This window comes from Canis lupus, chromosome 17 (assembly GCF_048164855.1).
Source record: "Canis lupus baileyi chromosome 17, mCanLup2.hap1, whole genome shotgun sequence".
Lineage (NCBI taxonomy): Eukaryota > Metazoa > Chordata > Mammalia > Carnivora > Canidae > Canis > Canis lupus.
Genome location: NC_132854.1, coordinates 37,154,531 through 37,172,365, shown reverse-complemented (window position 1 = coordinate 37,172,365; position 17,835 = coordinate 37,154,531). Strand labels below are relative to the sequence as shown.

At 32.8% G+C, this 17,835-nt stretch overlaps 1 protein-coding gene across 1 annotated transcript in view; it reads right to left on the bottom strand.

Moving 5' to 3' along the window:
• The window catches only part of KLHL1 (kelch like family member 1), a 363,308-nt gene that overhangs the window by 78,849 nt on the left and 266,624 nt on the right, over positions 1 to 17,835 (bottom strand). The window contains exon 7 of the mRNA XM_072782826.1: positions 779 to 1,003. Coding sequence (XP_072638927.1) covers positions 779 to 1,003 — 225 coding nt within the window. The remainder of the gene's footprint in view (positions 1 to 778; positions 1,004 to 17,835) is intronic.

The window sequence follows — 17,835 nt, the reverse complement described above, 5'->3', positions numbered from 1 at the left end:
ATTATTACATTCCTCTTTTTCAAATATTTGTATAGGACTCAATAATTTACACAATTGACAATTTTATATTCATCGTCATCATTAGATTTAATCTACTTAATAACTTTGAATTTATGGCAAATCAGGAAACTGAGGGCTCATAGTTTAAGTGTTGGCCTCAAATCATGTCAATTGGTAGCTTTAAGACTCACACCCAGATCTTCTGAATTCCAATATAGTTCTTCCCATCTCCAGGTTACTCCCCAGTAAAAATCAGTTGAATCCTATATTATCAACCTCTCATGTCAATTGAAATATTGTTCTTTCTCTAAATCCATATTGCCCTTTCTCCATAGATTTTTCAAGGTGAAGTCAATTATGTGCAAAGGTCTGGTTAGGCTAGTCTATCCAGCAATGTGGGAATGAGCCATCTTAATTTTTTCTCTATGCACATTACCTATCTATTCCTCAGAGTTGTATCACTCTGGCTTCTCCATGATAGTTCTACTTTTTTATTTTTTAAATTCATATCAAACTTTACATATTGTATGAATGTCAGATTGTGAAAACTTTGAGGATAGCTTGAGATCTACTTATTTTGGTATCTCTAACATTCTTCTCAACAGTTTAACTCACACTGGTCAACACAGGAAAATGTCAGGAATAAAAAATATTCCAAATAAGCTCATAATTTACCTAAAGTTAATGGTAATTGATGACAGTAATACTATATTTTAACATGCATTTTCACTATCAATAAATGTTCTAAAAATAGCATCAAGAAAGTAAGAGATCTTACCTAGACCATGTCTGTGTGTTGACATTGGTGGTAAGACAGTCCAAGTCTTGGTTTTGGGATTGTAACATTCAACGGTGTTCAATGTCTTTAAGCCATCTCGACCTCCAATTACAAAGAGTTTGTCTTCAATAACAGCCACACCAAACTGCAATCTCCTGCCATTCATCATCCCTGCCTGGATCCACAAATTTGTTCTTAGGTCATATTTCTCTATAGTTGTAGCTCCTGATAAAACATAAAATCAAATAGTTACCATTTACTACTAATCCAACATACAAATTGCTCAAGGCAGTGTACAAATTAAGATGTGAAAACACTCTTGTGACATTTATTTTTCTTAAAGAAAGTGTGGCAGGAAACCAAAGGGAGTAGTAATTTCACTGCCTTATTTTCTCTTCTTGGCAGACAATAATGATCAAAATAGATGCAAATATATAACTTGTTTGAATTACTTAATGGTCTCATACTAAACTGTTGATTCGGTGGAATCATTGTGGTCATGGTATAGTTTTGTCAGTAGATTTTACAACTTCTGTTACTGATATTAGAAAAGGTAACATAATCCCAGTGGAATTTCTATATAATCTCTATGTGATTTCTGAAAGTGAAGAGAAGTGAATTTAATAAATTCTTTACCATCTTTCTCAAATTTTCTTCATGCCTTAAAATAACAAAACACTTTTAAAAGTCAATGTGAAGTCAAATAAACAAATGTCAGCTATGGTTTTTTTAAATCTTAAAAAAAAAAAAAACTGCATCTTGGAAGAGCTTAATAAAATTTAGAGGTATAAAATGACTTTCTATCCTTATCAATCATGTTATAATCTCTACATAAAATAGCTTATCTTTCCTACAAGCTTTTTACATATAAATTTGAGAAATGCAATAAATCTGACTAGCAATATAGAAATTAAAAGAAGACTATAGATATGTTTTCATAGATTCATTTACACATTTCAATTAAAAATATCTGCCTTAAAAGTGTTCTCAAATGTTTATATGGCAAAATATTGCTGCAAACACTAATCTTGTTTTTCAGTATTTGATCTTAATGTTCAGACTCAGAATCACCAATGTTTTATCTTCAATGATTAAATATCCCTACTGAGAGAGTCAACATTCTTTCTTTACTTACTCATTAAAGATCTGTTTTACTTGTTACATAATAAAAGTTTGCAAACGAGGAAAGAATTCATCAGGGGAACTCATTTACCATTTAGAAAATAGCCAGCACTGAATTAAACAAATATAAACAACGTGTAGGAGAAGTTTTGCTAACTGAAGTAAAAATGATATAATGTATGCTCAATATTTATTCAAAGGTAACAAATGGTAATAATATAGATACTAGGTTAGATGCATTAAATCCATCTTTTGATGTTATTAAAAATGTGAGCTAATTTCCATATCACTAAATATGAAGTATTATAAAATAATAATTATCGTAATAAAAATAAATTGTAATGTTCATAAAATCATTTATACTATTTAGTAACACAAGATGAATTATTTAAACAAGTATGATTTATGTTTAAATATATTTGCTATATTTTACATTTAATGTTTTATTCAACAATGAACAAATCAGAATTCCAAAGTGAACTAACTTTTCAAAAATTTCAAGGTCATCTGAATGCTATCTTGATAACATTGGGATTTCTTGAATGCCTAACTAAAAATTAAATAATATGGAAGTACCTCTCTTGTCTGTCTAATCCTTGATAAATGATAGTAGAAAAAAATAGTGCAACCTAATCTTAATGAACCCAATTCCATTACACCCATATTTTTCAGGTAGGAGTAGACAAGGATGTATATATTTGTACAGCTGTACTTTCCATAATGTCCCAAACCTTAGTCAAAATCTTTGCAGAGAATTTGAGATCCAGTCATCCTTTGAAGAGGAAATAGTTGGAAATGTGTGAAATTTATGACCGCTGAGCACCCAAAGGTGTTGTTATTCAAAGGGGAAAGTGAAGACTTGATGTGAGTTTCAAAGTTTCATCCAAACAAGCTTCATGTAACTTAAATCTCAACACATGGCAGGATTTTTTACTTCTTTGGTGTTTTCCCTCTGAACCTTCAAAGGTGACCTACTCATTTTATCCTAAAGTTGTTACATCAGAAATGGAGTATGCCCTTGTCTTCACTTTTTTCAAATTAGATTACATTAATTTCCTACAGATGCTATAAAAAATGACCTCAAAATTAGTAACTTACACACACACACACACACACATCTATTATCTTACAGCTCTGGAGGTCAGAAGTTCAAAATAAGTCTTACTGTGCTAAAATCAAGGTGTTGACAGGGGCTTTAGGGAAGAAATGAATTTCTTGCTTTTCCCATCTTCCACAGGCCATCCATATTCCTTATGACACTTTCTTCCATCTTCAAAGCCAACAACCTTACATCTGTCTGACACTGATACTTGTGATTACATTGGGCTCACCCCCATACAATCTGAGTTAATGTAGAACATTCCTATTTAATGTAGAATAGGTTGCTTAAAGTCAGCTAATTAGCTGACTTAATTCCCTTCACAGCCTTAATACTCCTGCCCCCTTCCCCCACCTCCACTTTGCTATGTTGCTATTTGTGCTACCATATTCATAGATTCTGGGGATTAGGATGTAGACATCTTTGGGAAGCCATTATTCTGCCTGCACCAGAAGAAAAGGCCTACTTTCACTCCACTATTGAAATCTGCATAGTTATAGAAAGTTTAGTAATACAAAACATAGAAAGATTTCATTTGCAAAGCTTACTTATAATAGCCAGCCTAATTGGTTATTTCCTTATTCAGTCAGCATGCAATATGAATGTTTTATCTAGTTTTCAATGATCACAAAGTTAAGAATATGCTTCCTCTTTTTCTAAGAAAAATGATTAATAATAACATTCTTTAAGAAATTTTCTCAGGGCTCCTGGGTGCTACAGTTGGTGAAGCAGCTGAATCTTGGTTTCAGCTCAGGTAGTGATCTTGGGGTCATGAGATCGAGCCCCACATGGGGCTCTGTGCTGAGTATGTAGCTCTTTCTCCCTCTACTTCTCCCTGCACTTTCAAATAAATAAATAAATTTTAAACAGAAGAAACTTTCTCACCAGTATATTTCATTAGCTATCAATATAAACTTATCAATTCTATCACTATTTTTTTTGTAAATCATCTTGTTTATTAAATCTATTGGTTTTCTTTGCTTATTAGAGTATATATATCCTCTTAGTGGTTGCCTGAGTCAAAGGATGAACAAAGCCATTTTCTTTGAGAAATATTACCCTGTGTTCCTTAAAATAAAGGCAATATTTGTCATTACCTAAATTAAAAAAACAGAATATGAGTAAGAGTGGACTGTTGTTCTGATAAGTCATAAGTTTGAGAGACATTAAAAAGGAAAATTTAGGGGATCCCTGGGTGGCTCAGCAGTTTAGCGCCTGCCTTTGGCCGCATGGAGCCTGCTTCTCCCTCTGCCTGTATCTCTACCTCTCTCTCTCCCTATGTCTATCATGAGTAAATCAATCAATCAATCAATGAATCAATCTTTAAAAAAAAGAATTTATTTTAGCATGTAGTTACTTTGGAGTGACCCTATTTATGAAACTGTCACTAGTTATCTCAAATGCCTGCATGACTTTAAAATGTGTGATGGCAGGCACAATAGAGTCCTGACAACTTTGATAAAATGGACAGCATCCATTCTGAGATTCCAAACCATAAATCTAAGCAACCAATTTAAAATAATGTATAGGCCCATTGAAACAGGTATAATGAGCAGTTCTGACTATAGAGGACTATTATTAGGACTAGTTGGATCCCTATTGCTCTGTGTTTTAAACTCTAGGCTCTATGTTAAAGCATTTGAAGGTTGCATTATCTCTTTTAGAGAATGTTGCTATTATTCTGTGAGCTATAACTTTGTATAGAAATAATATAATTTTATAAAATGTGTAGTAAAACTCAATAGAATCTAAAGCAATTTGTAAAACTTCCTAACTTAATGAAGTTATATAATTCAAAGTTAGATCTCACTCTTGGCATATAGAATAATGTGAAATAAAATGGTAGGTATTTTTGAGACTATATTTATGATATTGGACTACCTATATTTCTGTATATTTTTAGATACTTCATAATTTATCATAGACTATGTACTAGTTAAAGGCATGGTGCCTGGCATTTATAATAATACAAAGTTTTTATTTTGCTTTATTTGAAATAACTCCTAAAATATCATTTTCTGTAAAAAGTATTCATAATATCAATGAAAATCATGGCACATATATTATTCAAGATTACTTAACATACTATGCATGTTTTTTTTTTAAGATTTTATTTATTTATTTCTGAGAATACACAGAGAGGAGAGAGAGAAACAGAGACACAGGCAGAGGGAGAAGCAGGCACCATGCAAGGAGCCTGACATGGGACTCGATCCCAGGTCTCCAGGATCAGGCCCTGGGCCAAAGGCGGCGCTAAACCGCTTGAGCCACCCGGGCTGCCCACTATGCATGTTTTATTGAAATATGATTGTTTAATAAATATTGAGTAAAAGGTTTTGAGTAGACCTAAAAATAGGATATTAATATTAATAGATAATATTTAGTGAGTACTTCCTCTGTTCTAAGAGATTTACATGTGTTAGTACATTTAATTTTTATTCAAAACTGATGACATAGGTATTATTATTATGCTAAGTTTATAGAAAAGAAGATGGATCAGGAAAAGCTTTAGTAACTTGCCCACTGTCTCTCAGATAATAACTAGTGGATCCACTATAGTAACCTGGTTCTAGAGCCCACAGTGATAAATACATCTTTTTACCACCTTACCCTGATTATAGAACAAGTTAATTGCACTTAATACATATGGCAGGCAGAGTTTTATAAATGGCCCCTTTCTGAGATTTATGACTTATTTCCCAGAACCCATGAATGGGATATGAAATCACTCCATTGAATTGTTATGCTGTTACAGTTCACCTTAATATAGGAAGATAATCTGATCACATGAACACTGAAAATGGAGGGATTTCTCTGGCCAGTTGTAGAAAGAGAAATCAGAGAGATTTGAAGATGGAGAGATTTCTCTGGCTAGTTGCAGAAGGGGAAGTCAGATTTGAAGCATGAACTGGACTAGACCTGCTGGTTTGAAGATGGAAGGGCTACATGAGAAGAAATACAGGTGGCCTGTAGAAGCCCAGAGTGTTCCTCACCTGACAGCCAGCAAGGAAGCAGTCCCTCAGTTTTATAATCACAGGGAACTTTTGTTAGAGTCTGAATGAACTTGGGAGATGGCTTCCAGCTCCGGATGAGAGCATAACCTAGCCAACACTTTGATTTTAGCCTTTTGAGATCTTGAGCAGAGAATCTAGACATGCCATCCTAGACTCCTGATCTACAGAACTGTAAGCTAAAAGATGACAGTCGTTTTAAACCACTGTTTGTGGTAATTTGTGACAGCAGCAATAAAGTACACTTTGTTTCAATTTGCATTTAAAAATTCATGAAGTATTTGTCTTCCAGGTTGAATAAACATAACACAACATTGTTGTTATTAGATACAATGCAAATACAAAAAGTATTTTCCTCATGAAAAAACAAACAGCAGGCTCCTGTCTCAAAATATGAAACTGAGAAAAAGTGCTCATTATCTGGGTCTCTTTAGAGTTATTTGTTATACAGCCATATGTGATTAAATTGAGAACAATAGGAATTAATATTTGTACATTCCACTTTGGCATGACCAATAGCAGGACTTATTTCAATATCTGTAATTTAAATATCTTGAACACAGCACAGAATAATGATAATAGTTTTCTGAACCAACAAAATAATGTCAGAAAGAAAGCTTCCAGAAAGAAGATAAAGCTCCTTTATTCAACTTAACAGAAAGGGCCTCAGGTCTTCTCACAAAACCATTTTACTACAATTTTAACGCCCTATTAGTAAGCTCAGTTACCTGACTCACAAGACTTTTTACAAACCAACAAATGAAAGTGATTTGGAGGAGCTAAAGCAGCAATAGTTGACAGTGAGGGACTAACCATCATAAAAATACGGTTTTGGGGGCAGCCTTGGTGGCTCAGGGGTTTAGCGCTGCCTTCAGCCCAGGGCGTGATCTTGGAGACCCAGGATCGAGTCCCATGTTAGGCTCCCTGCATGGAGCCTGCTTCTCCTTCTGCCTCTCTCTCTCTGTCTCTCATGAATAAATAAATAAAATCCTAATATATATATATATATATATATATATATTTTTTACTGAAATAGAACACTTATTCACAGCTATTAAAAACAATTTTACAATGCCTAAAGACTTTGGAACCAACACTGATGGAGATCATGATGCCATCAAATCATTAGGAAAAGGTTAAATTCTTTTGGATGTATTCTCTTTAAGGAACCAATAAATATATAGAAGCATAATGGAAAAATTTTAAAGTAAAGATATTTCGGGGAGATACATAAAATATAAGACTTCAAGCTTTAAAGAAAATAGCATTATTAAGAATGACTTATTTCTTGAATGTTTCATGGAATAAGCTTCTCATTCACTTTCATGTGTTTAGATATGAAAATACAGTGTTGAGATAATACTGTTACACATATAAAAGATATAACTGCAAGGGAAATATTTTTCAAAGACAAATGAGTCATTACTTATTAGGTAATTTGTTCTGATTTATAAGGATGACATTGTAAACATTTCATAATCATAATAATTTCATGTACCAAATAAACATCCAACAAAATATCACATTTGTCCCTTTTATAAATATAAACCTTTTGTAAGTAGTTGTAGCTGTATACATAGCTATGATAGAGATATAAATGTGAATATATCATTAAGCTTAATGTGAGGTGTTGAGGTAGATATATATATTTCAAAAATCTAGCATTATATTTAATTTAAATTAATATCACTAAATTCAGGAATGCCAAAGGATGCTTCTTTACTCCTATCCAAGAGAATACAAAACTATGGAACATAATTTTAGTTCTTTGTATTTTATGTAATAATCCATCTTAATAACTAAAATTATTATTAAGGCATTAGAAAAATTAAAGATTTCCGGAAGTTGGTAAATAAGCAAAATGAAAAAATCAGTATAATTTCTTTAGAAAAAATTAAATTCACCTAGATTACGTAAAGAATCTATTTAAAATAACACTACTAAAAGTGTGTTATTTAAAAATCAGCAAGAAAAAAAAAATCAGCAAGATAGATGCCAGTTCTAGATGAAGAACAAAAGCAAAACTTTATTGAAATATGTCAATTTGAATGAATGGAATCATACTAATTTTGAACAAGATGACTTGTTTGTAGAAATGTGAATTATTATCTTATATAATCCCAATTGATGTGATGATATTTGTAAGGTATTTAGGTAATTATACTACATTCAAATGTAAATACTAAAAAATACATAGTTAAAAGCCAGATAATTTCTAATACAAAGGAGTCCTAAGAGAAAAATGGGCTATCAGATTTTAAAAGTATTATAATTACAGAGATTTTTTTAAAAAAATGTTTGATGAAGAAAAATAGCTGTATTCATGAATCTGAGATGAAAGCCAGAAATAACCCTAATATACTTGATATTTATAATGTAATAATAGCATCTTGTCTAAATCAATGGAAAACATTTTATTATTTAAAAAATATTTTTAAGATAACTAGTATCTCTCAGAGAAAAATAAGTAAACAAACATAGATTCCTGCCTTACTCTTCATACTGCATGCGCTTGAGATGAACCAATAACTAAGGCCCAGCACATACAGTTGCAGAACCCACTAAGTGGTTCTTTTTTCAAGATTCCACACACATTAACTGGGACAGTGAGATTTTTAAGTAAATTGCCCTGGGTTACACCTTACTAAAACCTTAAATGTCCCAGAAGATTAAAAAAAAAAAACAAAAAAACAGGGGATTTATTTTTACTTTTAGGTAGACTTAAGATGAAAGGCCCATGAGGGAAAATCCTAGACTCAAAATTTAAAAAGTAAATGTCTAAATATATACATATATGATTACCAATCATCTAAATATAAAATGTAGTTCCATCAAAAATGCACAGAAAAACAAAACAAAACAAAACAAAAACTGAGAACATTAACAAAAACTCTTTATAAATCTAATAAATGGTGAATTTCTTTGATATATAAAAAGGCTTTTTAGATCAAAAAAGTAAATTAGAAACATCAAAATAGTAATATGCTAATAATATTAGTAGGCAATTAATCAGAAAACCATATAAATAACATGCAAACCTCAGAAAATTTACTTAGGCTTTCTAATAAATAATTTTACTTGATTTATAGCAGATTTAGAAAATGAATAATTTTGATGGACCCAGGACCCCAGGGATCATGCCCTGAGCTGAAGGCAGATGCTCAACCACTGAGCCACGCAGGCATCCTTATTAAAATAACTTTTATAGCAAAAGAACATACATATTAAGGCATTATTACCAGTATAGTTTATTCATTTTCTTAATAAATATTCATTAAATGTAAACTCATGTACTTAACATTTTCAAATCAAATATTTATTTTCGCAACTAACATTTGCCAAAAATGAACCAAATCCTGCTATTTAGATTGTTCTTAAAATGCCCTATATCTTAATTATAATTTTCATATAATATCTATTAGAATTTTTTAACATTTGTTGAAAATGAGGGTATCAGTGAATGAAAGAAAAATTAATATTATGACAACTGGGTTCTAGTCCTATCACCTACCATATAACAAAAACACCAGTCATTGAAAAAGAACAGTAGGTCTTATTGATCCCAGACTAATTTATACTCTTGGAAAATACATGTTTGTCTTTTATAAATGAGTTTACCAGTTTACAAAGATGTATTAATTGAAGGCTCTCTATTATCTCTTGATATTTGCTCATTTAAACTAAAGACTCACATCAGTACCACAGTAGGTGAAAGTGCAGTGACTTCTACATATGTTTAAATCTGTTACTCTCAAAATAAATAAATAAACGAATCTCTTACTTCTCATTCTCTATAAGTCTCTATCATAGAAGTAACTTAAAGTAGCCCTGAGGAATTCTTTTCCAGGGAAGAGCCACACATTGGAGGATTAAGATCTGGTTTGTATGAAACATATGCACAAACACATACAGACTTATTACCTGTGGATCTGCAAAAGGAGATTTAATTTAGAAAACAGGTGCATTTATTATCATTAGCTGTACATCCACAGAGAGATTGATCAAAAAGAATACACTGAGTGCCCAACAATTTATGATTATGGTAGACATTTTACCATACACATAACACACTAATTTATTATTCAATCCACATTCATAGATAAACCTACAGGATGTACAGTGATGTGGCCCATATCCTCTGACTGAAAAAAGCCAAATAAAGTTGTTATTGTACTAAATTTTGGAGAATTTAACTTATGATTTTAACCCCTTCCCCAGAAGAAATACCCAAAACAGTTATAACCAAGATAGTCACTAAGTTTTGTTTCTTTCTGATGAGTATGAGGGTATGAAAGAAGACTCCACTGACAAGTGATTCACTTTTCATGAGAAAGAGCTTTCTTTTACTCCTGAATAAAGAACATGGCTTGCACAGACTCTTATTTACAGAGAACAAATTGATGGTCCCCAGAGGCAGAAGGAGTCAGGAGATGTGTTTAATAGGTGGTGGACATTAGTCAGGGCACTTGTGATGGGCACAGTGTTAAATCACTATATTGTACAGCTGTAACTAATAAAACACTGTATGGTAACTAACTGGAATTAAAATAAGAACTTAAAAAAAAAAAAAAGAGGGGCACCTGGGTGGCTCAGTGATTGAACATCTGCCTATGACTCAGGTTGTGATTCCGAGGTCCTAGGATCTAGTCCCACCTCAGATACCCACAGGGAGCCTGCTTCTCCCTCTGCCTATGTCTCTGCCTCTCTCTCTCTGTGTCTCTCATGAATAAATAAATAAAATCTTAAACAAAAAAAGAGCGTGGCTTTCAAGGGCTGAAAGTCCCTTGTCTGGAGGCTGTTTGAGAATGATATAAATAACAAGATTTTAACTTAAAACATAAGCATCTTCCTTGACTCTAAAGACTGTTAAGGAAGTGAATACCTTTACTTTGTTCTTCCCTCTAGACCCTTGAGAAAGAATGGTTCTCCCCTAAAATATCTGTTAGGAGCCCAGTAAAGTAGATGCTGAAGCCAGAAAACAATTCTTTGTGTCTGAAAAACAAACTGGGCTTAGGCTAGCATGATGTTATCCATGGTTTTGAGTTGTTTCTAGAATTTTGTGCAAAATGATAACCTTGAACTATAAATCTCCAATGGTATCCTTCAAGTTCAAAGAGAACGTACTGAAGTGGATCCAAAGTGACTGAATGAAGTTACTGAGGCAGACATCAAGTAGGGCAGTACTCAAAGGGCAATGATGAAAGAATAAGCTTTCTTTTGTTATACTGCCTTCCTTCAGAAAAAGTCATCCAGTATTTTACAGTTATTTCACCCACCTAATTGCAAATGCTCAGGTTTCTCTGACACAGAAGTGTGAATGAATCATTTTCTTAAAGCTATGTGATGAATTACTATTGACTTAAATGCTTTAAAAATTATCCAGTTGCAGAATTGCAGTATTAAAAGCTGCTTTTTAAAAGTTCTTGATAGTGAAGCTTGTCTAGCTCAAGCTAAGGAAGTAAAAATCAGGTCAAGATAGTTAATTTCACCTATTTTACTGTCCATTTTTGCCTTTCAACAATGCTTATAATGATGCAGTGTGATGAGACAAATTCAGGATAAAATAATCTGGTCAAGTCCTTTGAATAAAAGGAGAAAAATAACAGGACCTTATCCCTAAAGTTAGATCATTTAAATTTTTTAAGTATATGAAAATCCAAGGCACACATTAAAAATTTAAATGTCAGGGATCCCTGGGTGGCGCAGCGGTTTGGTGCCTGCCTTTGGCCCAGGGCGCGATCCTGGAGACCCGGGATCGAATCCCACGTCGGGCTCCCGGTGCATGGAGCCTGCTTCTCCCTCTGCCTGTGTCTCTGCCTCTCTCTCTCTCTGTGACTATCATAAATAAATAAAAATTAAAAAAAAAAAAAAAAGGCTTCTTCATAAAAAAAAAAAAAAAATTTAAATGTCATAATAATATATGCTCTAAAATCAAATGATTTGATAAAAACTCTCAAGGAAATTGTGGTTTTTATTTTATAGTTAAGAATTATTGCTTTTCCCTCCTTTACGTTTTTTTTAATCAACTTTCTTCTTATTCACTTTATTAAGAGAATTTTCTTTCAGTTCACATGAAAGATATAGGGAGAGCCATCTAATTGATCAGACACCTGGTTGTCTAATAATTGATGTGTGGCTACAACTATGCAATCAACAAGGAGGCAATGGAAATATGTTAAAACAAAAGGCTATACACTCAGTCCATCATGATCTAAGGCAAGAATCACTGCTACTGTGGTGCATTTGGTGTATTTTTAGCCTCCATTTATTATTCATGGCTGTCATGTGTGAGATGATAAAGGGAATATATAATATTTCAATGTTATTATTATTGTCTCTCTTTTTCCTCCAAAGAATATCAATTTGAAAAATTCTCAGCTTTTAACCCATTTCTCACTCTTTTTTTGTAACTAAAACAGTTGGCCCTTGAATAACACTGGATTGAACTGTGGTTTTTTTTTTTTTTTTTTTTTTTTTTTTTATAGTACTGCAAATGTATTTTCTCTTTCTTGGGGTTTTCTTAATAACATTTTCTTTTCTCTGTCTTACCTTATTGTAAGTATGCAGAACATGATACACATACAAAATTCATGCAAATCAACTGTTTATGTTATTGGTAAGGCTCCTGGTCAACAGTGGGCTATTAGTAGTTCAGTTTGGGAGAAGTCAAAAGTTATATACTAGGGCACCTGGGTGGCTCAGTTGGTTAAGCATTCTGTCTTCAGCTCAGGTCATAATCTTGGGGTCCTGGGATTAAGCCCCGCATTGGGCTTCTTGCTCCAATCCTGGAGTCTGCTCCAGGATTCTCTCTCTCTCCTTCTAACCCCTCTCTTCCTTTGTACTCTCTCACAAATAAATAAATCAAATCTTTTTTTTTTTTTTTAAGTTATACACTGTGCAGAGGTCAGTGTCCCAACTCCTCCCGTTGTTCAAGGGTCTCTTTTACATGGCTTCCTCTAAGCCAGAAGGGTCTCTGCTTGCCTGCTGTGGTACATACTGTAGTTGCTTTGTGTCAAAAGAGAGCAGTGGCTATCAGAATCTTAATTTCCCTTCAGCCAAAGCAAAGGAGGGCTGCTTCTTCATAGGCTTATGTCTATAAGAAGGACCTTGCAGTGGCCATCAACCCCTCAGCTTAACATCCTAGTCTATTTCTCTGTATTGAACAGTGTAATTCTACAATGTACCCTCAAATAGTCTTGGCATGATTCTGATATGTATGAATTTCACTTACCATGGTTTAGTTAAATAATACCAATCCCTCAACAAATTTCAGATACCACAATATGTTAACTGTAAGTAATTGCATAAAATGCAAATTTTGCTACTAGCTCTTCAGTGCACAAACCACTACTTAAATAACAGATGTACATTATGATTGGTGACCAATCGCATCACTTCTTTCAAAGTCTGCAAGTGATCAGTCATTGTACTTCTGTTATTGAGTTCATGCACAGGCTATTGTGTTGCCTTTTTGTCTCCTTGTGATAAACTCACTGTCATCCTACCAAAAAAAAAAAAAAGAAAAAACAAAGGATAATTGAAGAGACAATTGCCTAACAAAGGGGTAAGTAGAGCATAACAGAGAAAAGTGATAGGGCTAGAAGTGAATTTACAATAGAATCATAGACTTCCATACCCTGTTGGTGGAGGATTGCATCTGGTGCTCAAACCCCTCCTGTACTGGCATCACCGGGTTTCCTATGCAAGGGCCAGGCAATCTGAGCTTGCTTTCAATACCACAAAGAATGCTCTTAGGCAAATAAGCAGGGAGACTAAGAGGTTGCTTGTGGTGGAATATAGTAAACACGCACAGAAACTGTCCATTCCATTGCCAATACATGAAAACTGGGTCAAGAGAGTATGACATTTGACACTAAAGTTTCCTAGAAATACTGTATAGATGCTTATTTGCTTCAGCAGCTGGGGTTGGAAAACTTCTCCGAAGGGCCAGATAGTAAAAAATGTAGTCTGTGAGTCTCCTTATGAGTCTCTTTGTTGTAACCATGTGGTTTTTACAGAGCGAAAGCAGCCATAAACAATAGGTAAACAAAAGAAGGAGGTTCAATAAAACTCTATGGCTACTAAAATATGAATTTCACAAAATGCAAATGTTCACTAAATGCATCACTAAATTTGCTCATTTCAATGATTATAATGTAAAAACCAAAGCCATACAAAACAAACAGCGGGCTAGACTTGGGCTGTGAGCCATAGTTGCCAACTCTGCTCTTAGAATGGTAATATAATAGAAATATTTGGAGAAAATGACACTTAACAAATGTTTCTTTGTTATAATAAATCAAATAAGTCTCCATTTTTGAAAGAAAGGGATTGAATTACCATATAGTAATTCGTTATCATATTTAACTCATTAGAGTTGCCTTCCCCAGCCAATCTTCATAAAATGGCAACACTGGCCTTCATCCTGTACTCCTCATCCTACTTTCTTTACTTTATATTTCTCTGTAGCTAGTCATCATATGAACTATTTCATACTAACATGTATGTTTGTTTATTGTCTCCTGAATATATTTTAAGCTACAACAGGCCAGGGATTTTTACTATTTAGTTACCAGCACTATGAACAGTGACTAGAATTTAGTATGACTATTTGTAGCAGAGTTAGATAATTCAAAAAGAGTGAGTTGGTAATCTGAGAACTCAAGAAATGCTGAAGAACCAGCTATATTGAAGGGAGACAATTATACTCCAATTTCATAACTAATACTTTCCAATAATTGGGTCAGAGATTAAAAACAAACAAATAAAATCTGTGTTTTCCTAATGTGGGAGAAAAAGCAATATTAGCAGAATTATCAGAAAGTCACATTTTCTATTCAACACATGAAAATGATTTTAATCTAATAGAATTATAGATTGCCAAATATATGAAACTGTTACTTATTTATCCCCATGCTTCAAAGGTAGACATTGGCAATGGTCACCTATAGAGATTCTATAAACAAGAAACTTAAAGGGAAATTGGAATTATGTACAACAAAATACCTCTTACTAGAACGTTATGACAATAGACACAGTAAAGCTTAAGAATAGTAGAATATGTGAGAATAATTTATTTATATAATTTCTATAAAATATACTTAATTTAATTATCATTATAGTAAAAAATAATATCCGTTTTTAATTTTTTATCTGGATAATGTTTAAATTGACCTCAACATTCAAAGTTTTATGCAAAAGCATAGCTATATGCTTTTATAAGTGAACTCATGTTGTTCATAAGCTTCCTTTTAAAAGAAACTTTGTCTAGAAGTCAGATGCTTACCACTGTGATATTTCTTAGCTGGGTTTGTTTATGAACCATAAAAGCCTAAACATCAATGACTAGAGGCTTAAGTATGGACAAAAATTTATCAGCAATGAATAGTATATAAAACCATCACTTACTAATCAGTTAAGTTTTTTACATGTGTTCCTGTCAATATTTCTCACAGTGTCTTAGAAATATGTAATCTTATTATTCCCACTCTCTATATGAGGGACACCAACATTTGGAAGAGTTATTTGTCTTACTAAAGATCACAAAGCTCACACAACTCTAATTGTTTCAATTTTACTAAAATGATTAAATGTCATGCACCAAAGAGTATTTGGGATCATTGGTGAGGCCTTGAATTCTGTAGATATCCCACAAGTCTTGAAATAATTAAAATTGTATTTTTTGAAAACCTCTTACATTTCTAATAAGTGCATATTAATATGGACTTACATAATATGTGTACATGTGGTATGTATAGTATGTATTTACATGTATATATAACTATGTTTTTAAAAGTTTAAATCTAGTATAAACTTATTTTTGGTTTGGTGTTTTATTGTTGATGGAAAATGGAATACTTAATTTTTTGTTTATAGTTTGCTTTTATATATAAAAAAAGTAAGTAATTCAATGTACAACTATATTCCCATGTGACACAATGATTCCATGATTCTGGGAATTCTGAGGCATCAACATTCCCACTTTTTCTGGCTCTTGCTTACTCCAGAGAAATTGAAAATGGCATGACTCTCATCATTGAAATTATCTCCCTCTCTCAGCATGCATGGCTGGGTTCCTTGATAAATATATGTAGTTACTATGACTCTTGTGTAATAGCATAAATTAAATATGCCTATCCCCTTTGGTATTTTTTCATGAATTTTGCTCTTGCTGTTAAATCACCTCTTGGTGGATATATCATATGTGTATAGATCATTATCTACAAATATACATTTGTATTTCTGAACCATATTAATGCTGCATGGTCTTAAAAGAATTCCTCAAAAGTCCGACATCAAACTGCCCGATTGTGAAACAGAACTAAACATAAAATTTTTCAAAAGCTTTGACATTAAATAAAAATACATCCTATAATTTTGGTACATCAAATAATATTATCATATTCATAAAAAATGCCAAAAAGCACAGGTTGCTATCCAACATGTGAAATGTTATTATTAGTAGAACAAAAACCATGAAAAAGCAAATAGGTAATAATTAGGCATAATGAAGACAGCATTTCTTGTGAGTTAGTCACATATTTGTATAGTTTTCTAGAAGGAAACATTTTTAGTGATGTTTTACACACATATTTTTTGCAAATCATGTATCTAAAATATCAGCTTATGTATCTCTTAAACATAAATGTGCAGTGGCCACAAAAAAACATGCACGTGACTGTTCACAACAGCTTATTTTTAATAGCTAACATTGAGAAGATCCCAGGTGCCTATCAACAGGAAAATGGATAAACAATTATTATCAAACAATTAAAAGAATGAATTATTAGTATATATGATCTCTTGGATGAATCATCAAAATATACTGATTGACAGAAACCTTAAAGAGTATGAAATGTGTGATTATATTCAGAGGAAGTTCAAGTATAGGCCAAACTAATTTAAAGTGAAAAAATGTTAAGGAATGGTTCTTTTTGAAGATGTAGAAGCTGGGAACTAATTAAGAAGGGATATGAGGGGGATCCCTGGGTGGCACAGTGGTTTAGCGCCTGCCTTTGGCCCAGGGTGCGATCCTGGAGACCCGGGATCGAATCCCACGTCGGGCTCCCGGTGCATGGAGCCTGCTTCTCCCTCTGCCTGTGTCTCTGCCTCTCTCTCTCTCTCTGTGTGACTATCATAAATAAATAAAAAAAAAAAAAAATTAAAAAAAAAAAAGAAGGGATATGAGGGAACTTTCTGGGATAATGGTAATGTTCTAGATCTTGTTAGGGGTTTGAATTATATAAGTTATGTATTTGGCAAAACTCATTTAAAGATACACTTAAGATTAATTCATTTTACTATATGTTAATTTTACTGAAAATCTCTGAATTATATTGAAATCTAGTTAATAATAGCATGCCAGTGTTTTTAAGATGAAATATATACATATATATATCTGAATTCATTAAAAACTTTGACAGATGAGCACAATATTAACTTAAAATTGAGCTGTGTATAGATGTTCATTTTATGATTCTTTTAATTTCTATATGCTCAAAAATTTTATAAAATTTTAATAAAATAAAATAATTAAAAATAGATGCTTTCAATGTACCTGGATTGGTGCAATAAAAGTTGTAAGCACAAAATGCTAAGACATTACAAAAGATGTACAAGATGCAGCTAAGGGGTGGGGGGATATTAAAGTTGAGTTAGACAAGCAAAGGAAGGCATGATAAAAAGGAATAAGACACTGAAGCAAATGGCAATGTATATGTGTGAACTGTACTGCAAGTAGTATAAAACTTCCAACCTGAGGAAATGAGTTGTGAAATTTGATAAAGATTTGAAGTATCGTATCAAGATATTTTTGATGGAGAGAA